The sequence below is a fragment of the Diceros bicornis genome, chromosome 1, assembly GCF_020826845.1.
Source record: "Diceros bicornis minor isolate mBicDic1 chromosome 1, mDicBic1.mat.cur, whole genome shotgun sequence".
In the NCBI taxonomy this organism is placed as follows: domain Eukaryota; kingdom Metazoa; phylum Chordata; class Mammalia; order Perissodactyla; family Rhinocerotidae; genus Diceros; species Diceros bicornis.
Genome location: NC_080740.1, coordinates 20,738,890 through 20,759,832, shown reverse-complemented (window position 1 = coordinate 20,759,832; position 20,943 = coordinate 20,738,890). Strand labels below are relative to the sequence as shown.

Here is a 20,943-nt window from a genome sequence, read left to right as displayed (position 1 = left end):
TTGGTTTCAGGACACATCCTTTAGGGTTCTTTTAGACGATATGCAGTAAAGATGCTAGAGATCTAAGGATTCATTTCTTCATTTCTGGAAGCTTTGTTCAAATCTCACACTTTATGCTTTTCTAGATAGTACCTAAAGTTTGATTTAATGTCTCAAGTTAAATTTTTTGAAAAGACTGATATTGATGAGACAATAATGACTTTTTGGTTTTCCAGATTATGCCAAAAACTTTGAATCCTCAGTGGAGGGAACAATTTGATTTTCATCTCTATGAAGAAAGAGGTGGAATTATTGATATCACTGCGTGGGACAAAGATGCTGGGAAAAGGGATGATTTTATTGGCAGGTTTGTACAATTTGGTATTTTTGGTTCACTCTAGAGAGGGAAAATTTTCTTAAAAGAATATTTGCATTAAGTCTAGTTATTGTAATTGATCTTTACTGTTTTGGAAGAAGGGATCTTACCATAGTAAGGCAATGCTTGGGTGAACTGAAAAATAGATTTGAAGAGTGACCAGTAGGTGGCAGTTTTGACCAGTTGATGGACAGGCTATCCGCATTTGAGATACAGAAATTTTCTCCAGATGTCAGAAACATTGTGCGTAAAAGTTATGGGAGTTGAGAAAGAGGAATCTCATTTGATTTAAGATACTTAAAAGAACAAAGAGCGTATTCACAGACTGTAAAGTGATCTGAGATAATATTACTTTTCATAAAGCATATTGTGTCCATAAAATGCATTGTTTCCTACAACTCTCTACAAGGTAGAGAATCTTTACAATCTCCTAGGAGTTCATAAATCTGTAGCATTCCCACGTTTTACTGAAGGAAGCATGTAAGTGAGGCAGATCCACGTTAATCTGGTAACGCAGTGAAGAAAGAAGTATTCTGAGGCTTACGTGACATCTCTCCACAAAGACAAGGTTATTTTGAATGACTGCTTGAATTATATGAATTGTTTTCTTACTTTAAAGTCTATTTTTATATTTTCGATAATCGTATATGTCTCTTTGTAGCAAAAGACATTGAGACCTGCCAATACTGAAATAAAGCATGGTGTAGAGAAGAATCTGTTAGTTTACAAAATTCTCTCTTCATTGTAGTTCACATGAATTCCAAGTCTCTAAAAATACAGCCTGAAGAAATGCATACATATTAATAATAATAAAGAGAATTTTATGCTAGAAAAGCAAGAACAGGAATCCAACCCAACATATTTATCTCTTTGTTTTTTTGTTATTACGATATATATGTTTTAAACAATAGTTTTCTTCGTAGGATTGTAAAGTGAGAGGTCAAAGATTAGCTTCAGTTAACCTTTAATATTTTCCTTACGAAATGGGAAAAACTCCACTGTAATCTAATATACTGTGTTACACTTCAATCCTTTTTAAAGGACAGACCTTCATTGTATATTTTTTCCCTCTAGCAAAACACTATTTTCAGAGTTTTCTTCAAGTTTTCCTTGTTCTCTTCAGGATATACCACCAGCTTCAGTAGCAATACACATCTGTTAATGCACTGAATACGTTTCATTATAATTATGTCTATGTTTCTGTCTCCTCAGTATGCTATGAACTCTTTCAAATAGGTACTGTCTCGCTATTCCTTGCGTTAACTACTTTATTTTCACAATTTATAGCAACATTAGTTATATTTGGTGACCACAAGATAATCAGAATGACTGTCATGTGTAACTTCCTACCTCAATCTCATTACTTTATATTCAAAATATCTCATATTGGTAAAATAATGAAGTAATTGCTAAAATGTGCTGGCTTACTGTCCTTCTGGGTCCGTATTACATGCAGTCTTTCTTATCCCTTTCTCTATTTTTTTCCATAATGACAGATACCCTTTTATGTATTTTTTCTTTTTCTGAAAAGAATTTCCAAATTTGGAAGTTATGAAAATTCCTCTGCCCACTTAGTACTGATCTTTCTCTTTTCCTCATTGATATTATGAATTCTTCAAGGGCGTGCCTAATTACATTACAGAAAGGTTGGCAGAGAGGGGGACCTGTTTACCTCACTTCACCTTGTTTCTACGGATTTGTCCATATTTCGGCAAATTTTGAAAGAACAGTAACAAATGGCGGGTCTGAAGATCATAGGGATTGCTCTAGATAACTGGAGGCACTAAGAAAGTCTTATCAAGTTTGGAAAAAGAGAAGAAATCCATTTTTGGAGCTTCTTGGTTAGTGAACACGTGGAAGTCCTGGGAGAATGGCATAACCCGAGACAGCGTGGAAACTCTGTGCCCCTTCCCACATGCCTGGCCCTCTGCCTCTCTTCCATCTGGGCATTCCTGAGTTATACCCTTTTACAATAAACCAGTAATCTGGTTGGAAGTGTATCTTCCCTTCTTATTTTTTCTAGCTGTTGGAGGTATTTACCACCCACGTATAGTTTCTGGCTTGGGCTTTGCCTGGATTGGTAGGTGAGTTCTTTATGCTCATGACTATTACACAGGAGAATCCAGCCAGCAGAATCAAGGAGCCCTGGGATCCATCACCCGCATTGCCTTGACGGGCACAACTGTGTGCTCTGCCTCCAGTATCTTGGTTGGATTGAAAGTGGTTTGGGCAGTGAATCCAAATGCTACCATTAAAAAATTGTAGCAATTTTTAAAACTCTTGTTCATTTTGAATGACTTACTTTTATTTCCAGTTACATTTTTTTCCTAAATATAATAAAAACGTATCTGACATCAGCCTCACTAAAAAAAAAAAAAAAAAAAAAAAAAAAATCCATTTTTGGTCACTTGCCAAACATGATTGCTTATGAAAGCAATTTGAGCCAAAAAATTTTAGAGTAAACGAAAGCACAAGTGTAGACTAGATGACCCCTAGGACAGCTCTTGTGTATCAGTTTAAACCACTATATACAGTAAAGGGAATTACTGTTGAATTTTGAGATAATCAAAGATGGATAATAGAAACTTGTTATACACTCTGCTGATTTAACAAAGATGCCTATTGCAGAAAAAGGAAACGACTATAGTAAATCATCATTTTAAATCTATTCGATGTCCAGATAGCAGCAGAAACTCTAGATATCTAACTTTATGCTTATTAAATTGTACTTTAAACACATCCTGCCACTGAAAAACAATATGTTATACCTAAGTGGCAGGCAAGTAAAGTTGCTTATGTTTATGTGAAGGTTGTGTGGTAACAGTGGAAATAATGCAGACTATAATAGAATTCCTTGGTTCCTAGAATAGTTTAGAAGAGAATTGACTTACCTTCCAATTAAATTTGAGTTCTAAGAGTAAAATAACAGTAGTGAAACTATTATCATGGTCTTCTGTCTTCTTTTGCAACTTATCATTGCAACATTCTATGTCTGTGTTAACTTTTTATTATTTATTAATTAATTAATGTTTATTGAAATATATTTGACATATAACATGTAAATTTAAGGTGTACAACATGTTGATTTGATACATTTATATATTGTAGTATGATTGCTGGTGTGGCTATAGTTAGCACCTCTATCACGTTACATAATTATCACTTTTTTATGGTGATAATAATTAAGATATGTCTTATTAACTTAAAAATTAAAAACTATTTTATGAGTTGGCTGGTGGCTGGTAAGTAAATTTAGAGTTGGCTATGGAGGGTAATACTGTCCCTTCAATGTCTAATAACTTTTTTTAAGTATACTGTCTAAATTCAGTCTCAAATTTGAAAACACTTGTATAGAATACATTCTATACATAGGCTAGTTTATTGCGTTTTAGTTTTGTTATTGTCCACTTTTTTTTTTGGTTTTGGTCACATATAATGATTTTTGAAAGTGTGTTTTGTAAATGTATACTCAGTACCAGGGCTTTTTTTTTTTTTTCCCACAATAAGGACAAGACTGGCTATGAATTAAAGAAACACTTGGAAATCTGGAGTGTCGGTACAGTGAAAACTACTTTAACGCTGACCGTTTCCCACTCCCATTCTCACTTGAACCCATATAGTCAGGCTTTTGCCCCCAACAATCCACCAAAACTGCTCTTGTCAAGGTCACCTGTGACCACCCAGGTGTTAAATCCAATAGCCAGTTTTCAGCCTCCGTCTTCCCTGACCCAGCAGCAGTGCTGGACTTGGCTGATTGCTTCTTTATCTTAAAACATGTTTTTTTTCACTTGGCTTCCAGGACTCCAGACTCTGTCTTCCTCTTATCTCATCACGTGCTTTCTTGGCGTCCTTCGCAGACGTTTCCTCATCTGCCTCGTGTTTTAGTTCTGGAGAGCCTCAAAGCTCACTCCTTGGGCATCTTCTCTATCTGTACCTGCTCCCATGCTGACTTCATCCACTCTTGTTCTTTCCATAGCATCTCAGATTGACAGAGACGAACACACGGCTCCACTTCACAGCCCTTCTCTGAACTCCAGATTCCCATGTCCAACTGCCTGCTTGATATCTCCACTTGACTGTCTAACAGCCTTCTCCAATTTAGCAGGTCAAAGGAAAACTTCTGACCCCCAGCCCCCAAAATTGGCTCTTTCTTCAGGATTCTCCCTTGTTTAACAGCAAAAATCTAGTCATATTTGAGTCCTTTCTTTCTCTCACTCTCGTCAAGTCCCTCAGCAGCCTGCTAACTTTTCCTTCAAAATATATTCAGAATTCACTCTTCTCATCCTCTCAATCATTGTGATTCTGACTGAAGCCACCTTCAGATTTCATGCGGACCATAGCAATAGCCTCCTGTTCTTCCTTCCGCGCAACGTTAATAAAGCAATTCAAGTCCTCTGCTCAAAGCCCTTCCGTTTTTCTCCTGTATTAATCTGGGTAAAATAAAAGTTCTTACAGTGGCTTATAATGCTCTTCATGATCTGGCCCTGTGACTCCTCTGCCCTGAACTTCTGCTCTTCTGTCCCTCCCTCTCTCTGCACTGTTCCACCTTCTTTGCGGTTCCTCAAGCATGCCAGACACGCTCCCACCTCAAGATCTTTCCCTCCACCTGTAACACTCGTTCTTCAGGTGTCCATCCACCTTGTTCTTTACCTTCTTTAGGTCTGTGCACAAATGTCACATCAGGAAGGCATCCACATCAACGCTATTTAAAATGGAAACCCCTTTTCCTTGATATTACCTGTCCCCAATCCTGCTTTGTTTTTCTCCATTGGAGTAATCACCGTTTGGCATCTTACGCATTTCACTCACTTACGTTATCATTTATTTCCCATCACCAGAATGTAAGCTCTCTGAGGGCAGAGGGTTTTTGAGTGTCTTCTTCACTGGGGCATCCTCGGTGACTAAAAAAGTATCTGGCACATAATAGGTGCTCAATAAATATTTGCCAGATTTTAATTTAAATAGCTGAAGCTTGATTTAACACTGGAAATTATGGTTTTTCCTTCTCTAAATAAATGCAGAATTTGACACCAGGCAACGCAAAGGCAATTAGAACAACAGGCCTTAGTGTTCAGGTACAAAGCTTCAGTGTAACTGAGGAAAGATATTTTTGTATATAATTCAAAGGGGAGAATTATGAGTTAAAGTGTAAAAGTGTCTGAGTAATCTTTATTCTTAAAAAATACTGAATTATTGGGGGCCGGCCCGGTGGCGCAAGCGGTTAAGTGCGCGCGCTCCGCTGCGGCGGCCCGGGGTTCGCTGGTTCGGATCCCGGGCGCGCACCGACGCACTGCTTGGTAAGCCATGCTGTGGCGGCGTCCCATATAAAGTGGAGGAAGATAGGCACAGATGTTAGCCCAGGGCCGTCTTCCTCAGCAAAAAAAGAGGAGGATTGGCGGATGTTAGCTCAGGGCTGATCTCCTCACCAAAAAAAAAAAAAAAAAAAAAAAAAAAAAAGTTATAAAAAAAAAAAAATACTGAATTATTGTATTTAAAAAAAAAAGATAGCCTATACATTTACCAAGATACTTATAACTTTTTTCATCATCATGATATCTAAGGAGTTAATGCCATTTGGTGGTTAAATTTTACACAAAAATTAATTTACCATGAATGGAAAGAAACAATAATAATGCTTCCAACTCATAGGGCACTATTACATACATTAGCTCAACATTAGGGGATAATAAGAATGGTTCATATCATACCAATTTTGCAGATACAAAAAGCGAGGCAGAAGGAGGTGTAGAGGTTGCTCAGCTAGTATGAAACTGGGGTGATTGATCTGAGACTCAAATCCAGGACTCTTGACTCTAAAGTCCATGCTCCTTTCACCTCTGTCTTATATTCAGTATGTTTTGAAGCCATTAAGTGCTCAATAAACTGCCAAGTAGTTGGTAAACCAACTTAGGTGGTGTACACCATACTGCATGTTTGAACAACAAATTTTACCTGTCACTGAACTACAAATTTCAAGTGAAGGTGAAATAATATTAATCTGCTTGTAATTATTTAACTTTCTGATCACCTGCATTTTGGCAGGCAAGACGGACTGCCACCTTTACGATAATCAGCTAATAAATCCTCATGATTGTTACACTTTTATGCAGAGCAGTAATCTGAACAAATTGGCTGCTGACAGCTGCGATAAATTGCCAGGAATGAGTGCTGTCAGAGAACAAGTTGTTTTTATGAACGTGCAGAATAAGTAAATCCTGTGTCAAGCAATTTTATTCAGTTGGAGTAATTTGCAATACAATATAGCAAGATTTATAGCAGTATTTATTAGTGTGCAAAATGCTTGTTTATCTTTAAAGTGGCATTGATTTGGGGTACATATATTTTAGGTTGGTGAATTGCTGCTGAGTTTATTTGTTGCATTGTTATCGGAGCCAAGGCTGCCCATGACAGCAAAATGCCACAGGTATAAGCCTGAGTAGAGAGCTCTATTTCAACAAAATTTTTATTAATGATATATGATAAGAAAAACTTATTTCAAATGGGCAAGTCCTGGATGAAGAACAAATGCTTTCAAGTTCTACAACCATACAAATAAACCTATAACTCTATCTTTAATGCTGACAGAAAGAGAATGTGAGGTGCCTAGGTGCACACATATGTGTGTTCAGGTAGAGTATGGCAAATGAGGAAACAGCGTTTGACGTTGGATATTAACCAAATTAATGTCTTCTTAAGGTTGAAGGTCAATGCCTTTGAGCATTTGACATGCTACAGGTTCTGACTTGCAGTGTTTCTTTTTCTGATACCAATACTACAACGAGTCTTTTACTTCCCACATAAATTAGAGCAGGACCAATCCTGCTGCATTATTAGTTTGAAAGCACAAAGACAGCTAGTCAGATAATTCTAAACTGAAGAAAGTTTTTTTATAAAATCATTATATTCACCATTTTTTCTAACAAGGGATTGAGTGGACTATTTCATTAGGGAGATTGACAATATTTAAGTAAAGAATGGAGTGTGTCATAGATTCTTCTCTTGGTTTTTCATAAACTCAACCTAAGCCAAATATGTTAAGATTTTAATCCATTTTCTTTCATGGGTTACTATTTTTCCTTTTGAAGATTTTCTCAGAATGTTTATATTCACTGCAATATTTCTTATATGATGGGCAAAGTTTCTAAAGACAGTTTCCATGCACCACTATGTGTATATTAAATAGCTTGCCTTCAAGTCAATGAATGGGAAATTTCACAAGTTTGCAGAATTATGCTCTGAAAAAGCAATCTCCCCAAAGACAGTTGAACAGTGACAACTTCTGACGACAGAAAGGTAATAACAGCATTAGCATTTTGTAATGTCAGAGATGGTGTAAAACTTCTGCATAATTGTGAAACTTGAAACACCTTAGGGTTACATATTGAATTCTTTAAAATGCAAAGATTCCAAGGAATTATGTATTATATTGATTTATCATACGATTTTATAATATATTATGTACTATTAGTTTTACTAATATAAAGTTTTCATGTATTAAGAAGTCTCAAAAAGCTTCATAATTTTATTGTTAAATTTGGTCAAAATTATGTAAAATATGTGTTTTTAAAAATTACCCCCACCTCAGAAATTCTTAACATCACCCTGCTGACTCCCAACCCCCACCAAAGAAATTCTATAGAGACTTGTCTTCCTGTTCTGAAGGCTGCATTTTTAAATGTCTTGCTAACCGTGGTGGCTTCATAATATCATTAGCTAATACCTCAAGGCACAACATACACTTAGAAGTACATTGTTAAAGAGAGTAGATATAAATTTCTATTGCAAATATTCTTCTTGATAATTTTGGATTGTTTTGGCTGAATTCTTGCTGGGTCAGGTTGTACCACCACTGGCTTGTAAATCAGAATGTGGCTGACACAGAGCTCAGCGAAAAGTGTCAGCTCTGCATATTCTTGTTTATCATTCTGTTCACTTGTGCTTGTTCAATTAGCGTTATCTTCAATCCACAGTTTCTTTACTGGGATCTGTTAAAGCCAATTGTCCATTTTGTGAGGATTAGTTCAGTTAAAACTAGATTATATAATCCGTAAATCCACTTAACATGGCATATATGAACTGCAAGTCAGTGAGAGCAAGGCAGCAAGTATGGGGGCCACTGTCACCCATTCCACGTTATGTAGCTTTACTCTTCCTTCAAAATACTTGCAGGCCACATGTGATGTAGCTGATGGATGGGCAACCTGTGTTAATGCATATATTAAATATTTAGAAAGCTTGATTCCTATCCTATTTTTAAAGTTAAAAAAATCCAAATAGGGGTCCGGCCAGACAGTATAGTGGTTAAGTTCGCGCACTCTGCTTTGGCAGCCCAGGGTCCACAGGTTCGAATCCTAGTTGCGGACCTACACATTGCTCATCAAGCCATGTGTGGCGGCGTCCCACGTATAAAATAAACGGAGATGGGCACAGATGTTAGCTCAGGGCTAATCTTCCTCAGCAAAAAGAGGAAGATAGGCAACAGATGTTAGGTCAGAGCCAATCTTCCTCACACACACACACAAAAAATCCAAATAGTTCTAACATTTACTTCTTGTACCCCAGCGTACTCACACATATACACACGTATACATCCAGGGTGCTAATCCCAAGACTGTTTCAGCTGGGTAGAGATATCCTTAGTCACCGTTTCAGGCATGGCAGATGGAAAGGCATGGGAGAAAAAAGGTGATAAGAATGCTGAAATTTTTCTCTTTGAACTCCTAGGAGAAAATGTCACCAAATAAATGTGACATATTCCTTTCATGTGGCCTAAATAAATGCATATAGTTTTTTAAAAGTGCAAAGAACTTCAAGCTTTGATATGGAAGTCAGGAAATATGGTTTGAGTTCTTGCCATCCCTTAATTTCTCTGAGCCTCAATTTCCCCGTTTGTAGAATGAGAGAAAGTAGCTCTGAAATCTGCTTCAGTTTTGAGTCTGTTTTGAGTCTTCGAGTGATTGATTGCTTGATTGATGAGTTGCATTCAGTACAGATAGTAAGTTTTTAAATTTTCCAATATCAAACTAAGGCATATGTGATAATAAAACAAAATACTATATTTCCATAGTGCTTTCAACTTTTCAAAGTAATTTTTCATCTATTATTTCTGTGTTCTTATAACTACGCAAAGATAAGGGATAGTTTTTTTTTAAATTTCCATTTGATGAGTGAGGAAAGCTGATGCACAAAATGTTTAAGTGACTTGCTTATTCTCGCGATACTAATGAGTAATCGAGCTTTATTAAAACTGGTGTTCTGAACACCTGGCCATGGAATCTGAAGCCAAATAACGTTGTTCAAAGCAACACACTGAGTCTGTGGTAGTTCTGGAAATAAGACTGTGAGAAACTAGAAAGTTAGAAAGGGCCGAATCTCCAAAATCTAACAGAAGCCTGCCACATAAGGTGCTTGATAAATAGTTAATGATTGAATTAATTAATAAGTGAATTAAATGAGTGTTGGAAAGAAATCAAATCACTTTCTAGGGAGGCAGTATAGAAGTGGTAGAATGAGCACATTACACACTAGTCCTGCCTCTGCCACTGTCACCATGGGTAAACTTTTGGCCTCTCTGAACCTCCGTCTTCTTGTCCACGAGTACTTGAATACTTTTAGAGCACCGGCTATATTCCAGGTGCTGGGCTAGGTGCCTGCCCTTGAGGCGTCTCAGGATATTGACAGAAAAAGACAACTGCAGGTTATTTCGATGAGAATTAGTAAAAATTAACCAAGCAGAGACAGGTGGATACATCATCTCAGGCAGAGGGGTCGCCTTGTCCAATCACAAAGAAATGGGTGAGCCCTAGCGTGGATGGTGGGAGAATTGCAACCTGTCTGGAATGACTTAAGTAGTAAGTGTGAGTTAACAAGTGACACACAAATTGACGGTAGGTCATGGAGGGCACCAGCGCCTTGCTAAGGATATTTCACAGGTGGTGGGAAGCCAGGGGAGGGACATGGTCAGGTTTGGGTTTTAGACATCTGTAACAGGGGATTGAATTGTATCAATGGTTTTTGCCTTAGCCCAGGGTCCCTAGGAAACAGAGTTTAAGGCAAAGATTAAGTGCTGATGCTTTATTGGGAGGTACAATTGCAGGCACTGAGAGTAAGAAAGAAAGAACATGAAGCAGAGAAGACTAGGAAGCAATGCAAGGTGATATGTTACTGGGCTGGCCACTGTCTCCTGTATTTCAGAGACACAGCTGGTTGCCCGGCGTGTGCACTCACTTGGCCACATGTGGACAGGCAATATGGGGAATCATGCTTTGGAACAATTTGTGAAAGGGAGGAAGGTGTGGAGAGTTATCTTCCCCTCTCCTATTCCATTGATTTAAGTTCACCTCACAAGAGACAACTTCTGCATTGTTTCATGTGGCTTCTTTGGCAGTTGATCATGGAGCCAGATCCCGTACCCCGTAATGTGGTTTTTCATCCAAGTGCAGAAGTAGTCTTAGAAGCCAGAAACTTGGGGCACGTAGCAGTTAGGCCTAGATGCACAGTGGCAGCCAAGAGGAGTGCCCAGGCCTTTGGGGCAAGTGAAAGTTCAGCCAGTCCTAGTGGAAGACCTATGAAGACGCAAGTACAGCCGATGGGTCGTGGTGGTGGGATGAAGAGCAGGCCCTTGGGAAGGCACAGCCAAAGTCGAAGCTGAGGCAAAGCAGGCAGCTGAGGACCTAGGAGACCATGGCTCCAGGAGACTCTAAGGGGGCGTATAAGATGTGTCCAATAAGTTTTCAAACCGTACATGTGGAACCCCAAAATAAAACAGATGTAAGAAGAGTTGTTCTTTAAAGAGGAGAGTCCACACTCCATTTTTTTCACCCCGTCCCCCCATGGTGAACTTTGAGGCACCCCTAGTGCTCCTGGGAAGACAATTTGAAATTAGGTTATCTGCCTTCTAGCACCAACATTCAGACTTTATTGGGGGGGGCCATTTAGTAATACATCTGAGGAATAATATTGCCTATAAGATCAATTTTTTCTCTTTGTTTTTTGGTTGTGTAATTGCAAAGAAAGGAAGATGTAAACAAGTGTAAACATGGATAGAATTATAACAAATTATGGAATTCGGGCTTTTTGAGAATTTGAAGTCTACCTAGTTCAATTACCTCACAATGCAGATGAGGAAACTGGAGTTCAAGAGGATAAGCTGTCTTGGAAAAGGTCATACAACTGATTAGTGACAGATGGAGGACTAGACCCAAGAGAATCTGACTCCCAACCCTGGGCTCTGTTTCCTGTGACGTATCTGTACGTATTTTTGGAGTTCATGAATTTGCTTCAATACTTTTAAAATTTTGCATTTTCATTGTGACAACAATATAAAACCATTAATTTGTGCCTATTCTAAACCATCTGGATGACCACTCAGTACTTCTATATCCAAAGCATAGTGAATCCTCCCTTTGTTCAGGACACGACGGTGCAGGCAAACCAAACACAAGCGAATCTGCCTGTTGGGCTGCTATAACAGAGTACTGTAGACTGGGCGGCTTATAAACAACAGACGTTTATTTTTCACAGTTCTGGAGGCTGGGAAGTCCAAGATCAAGATACCAGCAGATTCAGTGTCTGGTTTCCTGGTTCATAGATTGCCGTCTTTTCTCTGTGTCCTCACATGGCAGAAGGCGTGAGGGATCTCCCAGGGACCTCTTATTAGGGCACTAATCCCATTCATGAGGGCTCTACTCTCATGACCTAATCATCTCCCAAAGTCCTCACTTCTTAATCCCATCACATTGGCCATTAGATTTCAATATATGAACTTGAGGGACGCAAACTTTCAAACCGTAGCACTGGCTCATGGCAATTAGTACTGAATTCACTTTGCAGTAGACTATATTGCAGAAGTTCCATCTTTTTACATATTTATTCAATAGCAACAAAGGGGTAGAAAAGGCTTTTTCTCCACCAATTCCAGCAATAATTTGATTTGATGCCCATGTAATGCAAATTTCAGTGATGCTATAATGCTAACTTTACCCTCAAATTAACAGGAAAATTTTGTTGGTTATCAGGTACAATTTCATTTAAAATGGCATCTGAGGATTACCCCTGAGCAGAGATTTTAGGTGAATAGGAGATCTGAATAACCTCAGCTAGCAAAAGGAACCTTGAAGTCATTAATATTCTCTTGCCCAATAGATTTGTATAAATAGGCATTTTCTACATTAGAATTATTAAAGTCAAAATTCTGAAACATTAAATATAGGACAGGACCTGAGACTGTTTCTACGAGTAGACCCAATACTGAAAATGTACTTGCAGCAGAAAAGCATAATCCTCCCTATAAATTTATAATGTTAATTTAAATGTTATTAGTTTCATAGTTTTTAAAATTCAATTTGTAAATTTTTCTTAGTTTATAATATTATAAGAGCAATAACTTACAGCCTTCTTCCCTAGTTTATATATATTTTAAAAGCATAAAAATAACATTATTCCATGCTAGAAAATTGAGATAATTTTTCTGTTAAAAACAAGCGCAGATGTTATTCAGTTTAAGACCCACTGCAAACAGCTCACACTTCCTCCTGGGATGCCGGACTACTTAATGACAGACTGTCAAGGAAAAAGCCTCAAACTTGGATTCCAGATCCCAAGATCAGGTCCTGGCTCTGCTAATAACTAACTGTATATCTCCATTAACTCATGTAACTTCTCCAGCCCTCAGTTTTCTTCTTGGTAAATTCAGGAGATAGCGAGGATCACAAATTTTTATACGTATTGGAACCAGGTACAGAATTAAGTGAAATAGGCCAACTGTAAATAATAGACAGTATTGGGGACAGTAACTAAGTCAGAGGGCATTTGCTCTGTCTTTAAAATTATTTAAATTCAAAACTTTTTTTAGCACTACAAGCAAAAACAACAAACCAATGGACCAGATTAGAGATGCAAGTTGCCAGTTTGCAATTCCTGGACCAGATCATCTGTACAGCACCTTCCTCAACTCTAAAGCATTAAAAGCAATGACTCTAATGTAAATGAGGAGTAGACCAACATCTATATGACCGGTGCAAGATGGTCATAAGCATAGAAGGAAATCCTCCAGAAGGGATCAATGTGTTTTAGTGTTGTAAGAGTGAGGCAGTGTTGTACAAAAGACAAAGGCAAGGATGGGACTGGGAAATGCACAAAGCGAATGAAAGACCCTTCTTGGTTCTAACTTGATCCAACCAAAAGTAGTCTCTGAATTGTAATCCCTGTTCATTTCTCTAGTATTGTACTCCCAACCTAGTCCAAAGATTCATGCACATTCAGCAAACTACAGGCTAGGCACTGTGCCAGATACTAGAAAGATCTGTAGAAAATCATATTCATGTTTTTCCTTTTGATTACAGAATACATTTGACTGGCTGTTTTTCACCATTGCTTTGTTTTCCCGCCATTTGTTCCAGGTGTTACTGACAAGAACTTAATTCCAATTAAAATTAGAGTGTTAGATAAGGCATTTGATGTGTTCTCATCCTTTAGAGTTTGAGGAGTCAGCATGAGAGTATTTTGAAATGGATGTTGTCTTCACAGAAACAGTGAGGTTATTGGATATACATCTAACTTTAGGAAGATGTTTTCCAGACTTGGTACAGACCCTAATTTTCCTGATCTCCCAGTAGTTAGCGTTTGGCACATAGAAGACTTTCTATCACTGACCAGAGTGTTTCTTTTCTTTTTTGTTTCTTGCATCTATATTCCTCTTCTTCCCGATTGTTTCTAGTCCTGACCATCTCTCATGTCATTTTTGCTAGGCAAAATTAAAAGGTAAATGTCCGACTTTGGTCCAATTTCTAAAATTACTCACACTAAAGAGGTGTTTGAACCCAGCTGTGATCATTGAGGCCCTACTCATAGGAGTATAATTTAAAAGCAAAACAATAAACAATAAAAAGAGTAAAGAATAAGAAGGAGCAAAAATTGAATCTTTCCCTATTAGCTGACCCCCGTTATGTTGTGATATGTTACCACAGTTATTTTTGTAATTGGCTATTTCCTGTTTTAAATGCCTTTCATTCATATCTGCCCCCTTTCTCTCAGTTTATCCGCCTTGTGGTCACCACAGTATCTTTCTCTTCCGAATCAACTGACATTTTTATGAAAAGACTTTGCGAGGTGTTGATCTCTGAGAGAGGGGCCTATCGAGCTTGGCCTGCCACGTTATGAAACCTCTCTTAGGACAACTCTGGCACATAACACTCGAGCTATAATGTTTTTAGAGGATTTGTTGTTTATTATTTAGATTTATGCAGTGTTTTATGAATAAACTGGCATGGTTTTAAAAATGTAAAACTTATGGCGTCACCATAGTACATACTCTATTCACTGCTTAATAACATTTATGATTGAGGGAAAAAGCACCCATTGTTTTACAAGTGACACAAAAAATTCAGATTCTCAGTAGTTTGCCTCTCTAGAAAGCTCATGTTAGTCTTTCTATAAGCAGAGCCCCACTGACCTCGGCCATCTAGGGATTGGAAGTCCCCGCCGATTTATGAATATGGTGACAATGGGTAGTAATCAAATTAGATAAACACGTTTTTTAATATCTTACAGGAAATGAGCAATTAGACACTAAAATAATCAGCGTCTGAATTTTGTGAAGAAAGTCAGCTGACATGAAACACATATTCTTCCAGTGTTGCGAATAGTATTTCTATTGATTTATTTTTCACATAGCTCTGAGCAGCCTGCATTTCTACTGTTTGATGTGGGATGGGGGCGAGGGGGAAGACACTTGCTAATTCAAAACATTTGTTTCTAGGTGCCAGGTCGACCTGTCGGCCCTCAGTAGGGAACAGACACACAAGTTGGAGCTGCAGCTGGAAGAGGGTGAGGGACACCTGGTGCTCCTGGTCACCCTGACAGCTTCGGCCACAGTCAGTATCTCTGACCTCTCCATCAACTCCCTGGAGGACCAGAAAGAGCGGGAGGCAATATTAAAGAGATATGTACGTATGTAACCCTCCTCCTTCGGGGTCATGTGTGACTAGATGAGGTTGTAAATCATTTACCTGGAGTGACAGAAGTACATCTGAAGAGCTGTCTGACAGATGAATCAGCAGAAGCAGAAAGCTGAGCAGATGCACACGCCACACATAGCTCTGCAGAAGCACCTGCGTTACCTAGTGATGTCTAGATGCCTGTCTCCTCTAGAGTCTCTTCCAGGGCAACTTCTAGATTCTGAGATTCTCCTCAGTGATTTTATCATGCAGCAAAATTATCATGCAGGGAAACTTCCCATAAAGGAAAAGTCAAGTTTACACAATATTACTTTAAAATTAATTCATTGACTCTTTGTCATTGCAATTAAGATTTCTTTGTCTTTCCAACTTTGAAACAGAGTTAATGGCACTTACATTAAATAGTAGCTTGGTAACTACAGGTTATTCACAGAAACAATTTTTATTTTCAACTGCTTAGGAAAGCCTCACTTTATTCCTTTAATTTTTTTTAATTGAATGTGTAATAAAATTAAAAGGAAATATCCTTACCTTTTGATCAAATGTAGAGTGACAGGGTGGAATAGTGAGTCGCTAAAATAAGTACCCTTCTCAAATTTTACCCAAACAAAATATTCACAGCTAAATCTACCTGTTTCCCAGCGTCCTCAACACGATGCATTTCCCACCATGTAGTTTTCTTGAATCAACAGAGAGGGGAGCTCTTACTCCACCGTTCTCTCAATGGAGGCTCGAAAAAGTGAATGCCTCAGTACCCATGAAGCTGGGGAAAAAGCTTTTCCACTTAAAATTACAAAGCTTGTATTGTACAATGCTGCCAGGTGTTTAGAAGGCTCCTCTAGATACTCAGCCGTGAAACCAAGCTCTGACTAACAAAGAACTGCTTAATTTTTTTTTTTTAGATTTTAAAATATTCCTATTTGCTGACTGACATCCTTTCAATAACTGAATTTAATAAAGATGTACCTTATCAGGCTGTGCAGATAACATGAAGTGCTGGTACTAATGCTCTACAATATTCTTCAAACAGATTAGCAGGATGTGCACTTCAGCAAATTTATTCTGGCTATCTCCACTGAATCAGCTGTCTGCTAATGCTTGTACAACTCATCCACCAATGGTGTTATCATAAACAGTTTAATAGAGGTGACTTAGCAAGGCTAAATAGTATATATTTTTAAACCACCTAAGAGCTTAAGGTATTGTGTGGCATGTCTAATATCTAATTGCAATTATGAAGATTATTTCACGTTTTGGTACCCAGCAAAACATATTCTCTTGGTACCAGAAGTGAGCCTCATAAATTAAAATTATTTTAAAGGAATTAATTGGTATATTAATATAAAAATTATTCTAGGTATTATAATACTGTATTTGAGTGATTAATATTTGATACTATACCATATATTAGAATGATACTGCAGGCTAGGTAATTAGAAATAATCCAACTATTATTGATTCTTTTTTTTTTCTTTTTGCTGAATGGGCTTCCTTAAATCAGCCATTTCCATTCAGAATTTGAATATTTGTTTCCACACCTTCTTTCAAATGTTAGTTATTATTTCAATACAATATAAAATATTATGTGAGTGTCCCAGCTAAATCTCAGATTATATTCAGCTCAATATATTAAAAAGTGAGCCATGTTTAAATATTCTTTCTCTTTAGACCTAAATTTCAAGCATAGGCTTGTATCTCCCTCTAGAGATGTATTTGCTAAGAAGCTACTGTATGCAACATAGCGCATGTGTTATAATTACTCATATCAGTACAAGGACAGAGACCTATATTTTAGGTCAGTGTGTTTCCATTTTATTATACAGATTATGAAATGAATGAATGCTATAACGTGTCTGAAATATCACTTGTCTTGGAGAAACATATAAAAGAGATAATTTGGAGAATTATTTATATGTTTTCCTGTGAGGACACGTGTTTTTAAAGTTTAGGTTAAACTTAAGAATTTGATTTGGCACTGGTCATGGCGAGGAGATTGAATGAATTGCCCCACTGTCATATGAAATAGCTCTGAAAAGGCTCTCCATTGCTGTCATTCAGCTGTTCATTGCGAAACATTGAAGCCCCACGAATTAAACAGACATTACTGTGTGAGCCATTATTTGATCACCATTCTGAAAAGACGGCTAATTCCATTTTTCTTTTTTTTCTTCTTTTGGGGGGAGGAAAGCAGGGAAGGTCAATAGGAGGCGGGTAGTAATGGGTAGTAGACCAAGAGCGATTATATGACCTTTTCAGAACGGGTATGCTGAACCCTTGCTCCCCCTTGTCACAGTTTAAAAACCAGAGGAGCTAGTTTAGAGAAGAAGTTGTTAGCATTCCATTTTTATTATGACATTTCACAGTCATCTGATTTAATGTCCCTTGACCGGATTGTCCACCGTGAGACGATGGGCTTGAAATGTTATTTAGAGCATTGATAAAAGGTGAGCGGTTCTAAGATGACAGCGAGTCATAAGGCTGGTGGTGTGACATTAATTTTCTCCATAACAGAGATGGAATAAGACGTCACGGTGACAAGCTGTCAATCAGCTCTGGCCCCTCAGAGCATCTCGATGCCATAGGATGGGGTATTGCCTTTCTCGTAATAGAGCTGAACTGAGATGCTCTCCCTGACAGCTGCTGCAGCCATAGAGAAAATATATTATACAGCCTTTCATTAAAAAAATAAAGAGGACTCCTCTCCAGAGCATTTCAATCTTTTCCCATCTATTGAGGGCTGAAAGGATTCACAGCAAATCATAGATTCCTCTGCTATGGAAATTTCTGGCTTCAGAAGCCATCCAGGTTTTGAGGCCTTCTAAAATAACCATAAATAACAAGGCAGGAATACTTCTTGATGAAGCATTACTTCAAGTTATATTTTTAAACCGATATATTTAAGTTTTTTGCTTCTTTTGGAGTTCTTATTATAATCGATGTGTCAGTGGCCTAAACAGTTGAAGTTTGCAATAAATTACTGCGTGTCAGCTGACTTGAGGAAATGAAACCTTCAAACAATAATTACCCCTCCAAATGGGAAGCAGAACATCAGAGCTGAAGCACCAGAAGCTATACGTCTGTGCAGTGAGGTTACCAGTATGAAACGATTCTCAAACGTGAGGACTGATGATATTTATTTTAGTCGCAATGAAACTTGGTTTAAATTGCTCCTCAAAATTATAGGACAGGAACCGTTTGATAAAACTTTTCTCTGTTGTTAGGATAGGAGACTTACCTGGTTTATAACACTCAGTAAGCTCCGAGATAAGAAGCAGCTTCCCAAACCTGATGTCACTGCATTAGAAAGACAACGTACCTACAAACCTCTGAATTATAATACTGCTGTCTGAAGTTCCCACTGTTAAACCCTCAATTTAAAGGAATTTAAATGGAGAGAAAAGTGCATTTTTACTGAACCCTGTCATCTGGGTAGTTCAAATAGATTTTAGGTGATAAACAACTGTTTAAAAACAATAAAAGATTAAGAGCTAATCCTTGTGCTAAACACTCCTTTTTAAAAGTTAGGCTATGAGATCACACATCTATCTGCATTTTCTCCTCTCGATACATCAAGGTCATAGCTTCAGTGTAAACAATGATTAGTCATACGGGACTGATAAAGTTAATATTGCAGTATGCTTTGGCTTGTCGGTATTCTCACATTCTTAATACAAGGGTGGGAATGTTCTTTACTCCAGTAACATTTTAATAAATAATTTATTATGCAAAAGTATGTTATACTCCTTGGTCATAAAGCATTTTAAAGATTATGAAAAAGAAGTACCTTTGATTTAATGAGTAGAAATGCTGATCTTGTCGTAAGAAAAATGCTATGAAGTGTAAACAAACAAATGCATATCACTATTGTATAGGTTCATTTTACTCTCTGAGTATTTCCGCTCGTTAAGTAGAGTTCTGAATTATTGTATTGGTATTCCGCTTTTAATTCCTTCAGGTCCTATACTTATTAAAATGCTACCATAATTAATTTCTGAAATTAAATAGGTTTTATCATTTGGACCTGATTCTTCTATAGACTATACATATTACAACAGCAAATAAAATGACAACTTTAATAAAAATTACTCCTCACTTTTGAATTTATTTTTAGTGAGAGTTGATTTATTTTAGATTTATATGTCTTTTACCTAAAAGGTTTATAGAAATACATGTCTTTTAAATTAAATATTAGAAAGCAGTCTTTTGATAATTTAACCCTCATCTAGCACATGCAATTTCCAGAACTCACCAAGAAGAAAATGGTAGAAAAAAATGATTAATTGGGGCTGGTCCAGTGGTGTAGCGGTTAAGTGCTCCCACTCCACTTTGGCGGCCCAAGGGTTTGCAGGTTCGGATCCCGGGCGCACGCTGACGCACTGCTTGTCAAGCCATGCTGTGGCGGCGTCCCATATAAAGTAGAGAAAGACGGGCATGGATGTTAGCCCAGGGCCAATCTTCCTCGGCAAAAAGAGGAGGATTGGCATCGGATGTTAGCTCAGGGCTGATCTTCCTCACACACACACACAAAAAAAGATTAATTAATTTAATGTAGACTCTTACTCCCAATGTGTGAAGTGTGTTACCTAACCAACAACTTAAGATTCAATGTTAAGAATCATTAGTCTCCAAACCATCATACTGCTGGATGAGAGATTTCTTGGAGTGGTTTGGTGAAGGAGATTCAAGGAGGAAAGCAGACATATCCTATTCTATAATTTATTATTCACAATCTACGGATAATTATTTATGGAGAAGAAATGTTGTAGTATTTTTTATTCTTTCAAAAAATCTATGGGGCCAGCCCGGTGGTGTAGTGGTTAAGTTTGCATGTTCCACTTCAGTGGCCCAGGGTTAGCAGGTTCGGATCCGGGCCTGGATCTACACACCGCTTATCAAGCCATGCTGTGGCGACATCCCACATATAAAGTAGAGGAGGATGGGCACGGATGTTAGCCCAGGGCCAATCTTCCTCAACAACAACAAAAAAAAATCTTCTTAAATACAGCTACATAAATGTGTGTGTGTGTGCACGTGTGTGTGTGAGTGCATTCATGATGGTGGAAGGGTAATTTGTGTTGAAGAACCACAGCTATCCCTTTGAATCACTTAAGCAGCATCCTGAGGTCAACCACGAAACTTAGTATTTTCTCAGCACATCTTTGAGACCCTTTAGGACCTTTCTCGTGTAATACTGATGTTGGTGTCTTTCAGAGCCCATTGCGGATATTCCACAACCTGAAAGATGTGGGATTTCTCCAGGTGAAAGTAATCAGAGCAGAAGGGTTAATGGTCGCTGATGTCACAGGTAAGAAATGATGCAGTTCTCCTGTTGCATATATATATCAAGCATCTTGCAAGTTCTAGACCATCTAATGATCGAACTCTGCATTTTGTCTGACTTGATCATCAAAGTAAATAATGTAAATATAAAGTTTCGGGTTTGATCTTACAAAGATCTACTAACCACCTCATTTTTTTACTGTCTCTGCTTTTTAAAAGAAGGGTAATATATTAAAAATAAACAATAAAAAGCAAAATAACTTTGAATTGTTGCCTTCTCCAAGGTTCAGCAAACATGGAATATTTCTTCCAGATTTCATCATTTTGGCATTTTGGAGTAATGCTGTATCT

General features: G+C 37.8%; 1 protein-coding gene across 8 annotated transcripts in view; it reads left to right on the top strand.

Annotated features, from left to right (window-relative positions):
* The window catches only part of MCTP1 (multiple C2 and transmembrane domain containing 1), a 501,946-nt gene that overhangs the window by 308,597 nt on the left and 172,406 nt on the right, over positions 1-20,943 (top strand). For all 8 annotated transcript variants that reach the window (XM_058532257.1, XM_058532230.1, XM_058532077.1 and 5 more), the window contains 3 exons: positions 216-346; positions 15,114-15,300; positions 20,524-20,617. In XM_058532257.1, coding sequence (XP_058388240.1) covers positions 216-346; positions 15,114-15,300; positions 20,524-20,617 — 412 coding nt within the window. The remainder of the gene's footprint in view (positions 1-215; positions 347-15,113; positions 15,301-20,523; positions 20,618-20,943) is intronic.